The sequence below is a fragment of the Sus scrofa genome, unplaced genomic scaffold (genome assembly GCF_000003025.6).
Source record: "Sus scrofa isolate TJ Tabasco breed Duroc unplaced genomic scaffold, Sscrofa11.1 Contig1449, whole genome shotgun sequence".
Classification (NCBI taxonomy): Eukaryota; Metazoa; Chordata; class Mammalia; order Artiodactyla; family Suidae; genus Sus; species Sus scrofa.
The window spans coordinates 20,077-23,675 of record NW_018084881.1 but is presented as its reverse complement, the minus strand read 5'-3'; the positions used below and the strand labels follow the sequence as shown (position 1 = coordinate 23,675).

At 39.2% G+C, this 3,599-nt stretch overlaps 1 protein-coding gene across 1 annotated transcript; it reads right to left on the bottom strand.

Annotated features, from left to right (window-relative positions):
* Positions 1 to 524: 524 nt before the first annotated feature.
* Positions 525 to 1,044, bottom strand: LOC100511186 (olfactory receptor 5M8). Its single transcript, XM_003124150.4, is given in 3 exon segments — positions 525 to 817; positions 820 to 954; positions 957 to 1,044. Coding segments are annotated over 3 exon segments (516 nt in total).
* Positions 1,045 to 3,599: the final 2,555 nt, after the last annotated feature.

Genomic DNA, 3,599 nt, shown 5'->3' with positions numbered 1-3,599 from the left:
CTTTCTGGTCACCATAGAAGGAAAAATAAATAATAAATAAAGTTATCTACTGCAATTCTTTCATCTGCAATGAAATGTTCCTGAGAAGGGACACAGGAATTTGAATTTAACTCATTTTCAAGTAACTACATACTTCCACCTAAAACAAGGGGGAGAAATGCAATGGTATCATGTCCACAAAAGGCAAATAAATTAAAATAACTAGTGAGCAAGATAAAAACAAATGCAAACATGAAATTTTGTAATTTTATTTTTGTTTGTTTTTTTTAAAAATCATTAATGTAGTGCCCCATTGGAGTCCACATTTCTCATTTGATCAATTCTATGAAATTTATGGAAAAAAATCTAGAAAACAATTAGGACCAAAATAACAGGATATATTTAAGAAAATTTTTTTTCCTTAACAGCTCTTTGGTTAATGCTTCTCTCACATCTTTGTTTCTAAGGCTATAAATCATGGGGTTCAGCATGGGAATTACTGTAGTATAAATACAGCAACCAGACTTTTGTTTGGTATAAAAAAGTTATTCACTTGGCACAGAGAGGGACAGGGGAAAAACAGCGTAGGTCACATGGTCTCCATCAGGCCAGCAGTGCTCATACACATAACACCACGATGAGGGACGTGCACACACCCTTGGACATCCTGCTGCATAAAGCAGAGGGTTGCAGATGGCCATGTACCGATCAAAGGCCATCACAGCCAGGATGTAGATCTCCACATGGACCAAGGCAATAAAAAAGTAGCACTGCACCAGACAAGCAGGATAGGAAATGGTTTTCCTCTCTGCTAAGAAGATCCCCAGCATCTTGGGGTCACGTTGGAAGAGAAGCACAGGTCCACAAAGGATAAGTGGCTGAGGAAAAAGTACATGGGTGTGTGGAGGCGGACACTGACCCGGATGAGGACAATCATGCCAAGATTCCCTGCCACCGTGACCATGTAAATGCCCAGAACAGCACAAAGAAGAGGACCTGCAATTCCAGGCGGCTGGTCAGTCCCAGGAGAATGAATTCAGCCACCGAGGTGGAGTTTCTTCTCATGATTTCCTTCCAGGAAATGAGAACTTAGATCAACACAGAAAATTCTTTAAATGGGAAAAATTCATATTATCTTAGGGACACTGTTGTTGTTTTATTCCCTCTGTAGTTTTTCCTTTCCTTTCCCATGATGGTTTTGTCCAGGGAGATACTAGAAATAGTGGTTAATTTAAAAAGAAACTAATTAACTTTAGCAAACACTTAAACCAGGAGTTTCCACCACAATGCAGTGGGGTAAGAATCCACCTGCAGTGGCTGGGGTCACTGGGGAGGACCAGATTTGATCCCCTCCTAGCAGTGGATTAAAGGATCTGAAATATGTCCAAGCTGTAGCTCAGATTCAATCCCTGGCCCTGGAACTTCGGTATGCTTCAGGTGTAGCCATAAAATTAAAACAAACAAACAACAAAAAACACACTTAAACTGACTCTGGGTCTCTCTCACTACTCAGCTTCAAATACGTTTCTTTGCTAACCATTCTCTTATTTCTCTATTTATAGTTTTGGTTTATTCACTACATTTCTTACCATCTACATTTCTACATTATTTTCTTTATTTCACCTAACCTTAGGTCATTTTTTTCATTGTAAATTTTGCCAATCAGTGCCAATAAACAAATAGGTACTCACCACTTAACTAAATGATTTGCTTGCTGGAAGTTGAGAATCTTGTAGCAAATATTCTCTTTCTGGCAACAATTATTTCTTCCGGGACAAGTCAGATAAAATCATCTAGGTTCTTTGTAAAAAGTCACTAAGTGATAAGGTACATCTTAATTCACCTTCATAAAATATAAAAGGCCGCTATTTTCTATTTAAAATGACTAGAGACTATTGGGGGAAAATGAAAGAAAAGCTAAGTCTTTGAAAAGCCGCAGTTGCAAATCTTTTATCATGATTAGGACTGCATGTGATGGACAGGAACTTTTGAAAAGTCTTCTGTCATCTTTCCAGTTAATTCAATAAACTTGGCAAAGCTAATTTTCCCATCCCCGTACCTGAATTAGACCACAGTAATTACTTAGTCCAGCATGTTGTCTAAAACTGTGAAAACAGATTAAAATCGCACACACTAGGATTCGATGAGAGTCTAAGCTAGAAGCTGTGCTCAGCCCCCCTATTCATTTTAGCATTCACTCCGTGGATCTAGAATTGGTCTTTAGGGAACAGCACTTAGAAAACAAAGCCAAAGTAAACAAAACAAAGAGCCACTCACAATAGCCAGGACATGAAACAACCATATGTCCATCGACAGACGATTGGATTCGGAAGATGTGGTATATATACACAATGGAATACTACTCAGCCATAAAAAAGAAGGACATAATGCCATTTGCAGCAACATGGATGGAACTAGAGAATCTCATACTGAGTGAAATGAGCCAGAAAGACAAAGACAAATACCATATGATATCACTTATAACTGGAATCTAATATCCAGCACAAATGAACATCTCCTCAGAAGAGAAAATCATGGACTTGGAGAAGAGACTTGTGGTTGCCTGATGGGAGGGGGAGGGAGTGGGAGGGATCGGAGCTTGGGCTTATCAGACACAACTTAGAATAGATTTATAAGGAGATCCTGCTGAATAGCATTGAGAACTATGTCTAGATACTCATGTTGCAACAGAAGAAAGGGTGGAGGAAAAAATGTAATTGTAATGTATACATGTAAGGACAACCTGACCCCCTTGCTGTACAGTGGGAAAATTAAAAAAAAAAAAGAGCCACAAAAACCTCCCTTTTCTTTTTTTATTCTCAAGCTAGATTAGCTACAACCAAAGAGTGAGTCCTAGCCAAGAGGTGATTATACAGAAAGGTGCAATTGTTATCTATCCCTTTTAACACAGGCTTGCTCTCTCCTTCCACTTTTCTGCCTACCGCTGGCTGCAATAAGGATGAAGTGCTGAGCCACTCTGGATCATACGGGTGAGATGGCAGAAAAATGAGTGAAGACATTTGACAACCAAACAAATATATGCACAATCTAAAAGTTGAGTTATTTTTTATTTGGTGGACAAAACTGAGGACGTAAGCCCAGGAGGCTGCATCTCAAGTCACCCTGAGAAAACTGCTCCAAATAGGTGAGGGGGGAGCCAGGATATATGAGTTTTGCAACAAAGGGCAAGTAGTAGGAACAAAAGATTACTGTTAATAAAAGAGAACAAGAGAGCTCAAGTTAAGGAATTTATCATTTTTCTACATCTGTAAAGATGCAAGGATCTGAGGTCACTGAAATTATTCCTTTGATATGCACCTCAGCTATCCAGGGCCAGTATTCTGTGTTTTCACATCCTGAATTTCCTCAGGGCTCACTCTCAGGAGTGGCTGCAGTCTGATGGCTGCTAGATGGCAGGTACTCTTTGTTTCCTTCCTGAGTTCCCTTGGGGCTCACCGTGGTAGGTGGCTGCAATTGCTGAGGACTATAACATCTTTTGTTTACTGATCTGCAGGCAATATTTTATTTCTGACATTGAAACTTATAAAATCATGGCAGTCTTGAACTGATAAACCTACTCAGAATTCCATATAAATGAGAATTGAACTCTTAATTTGTTT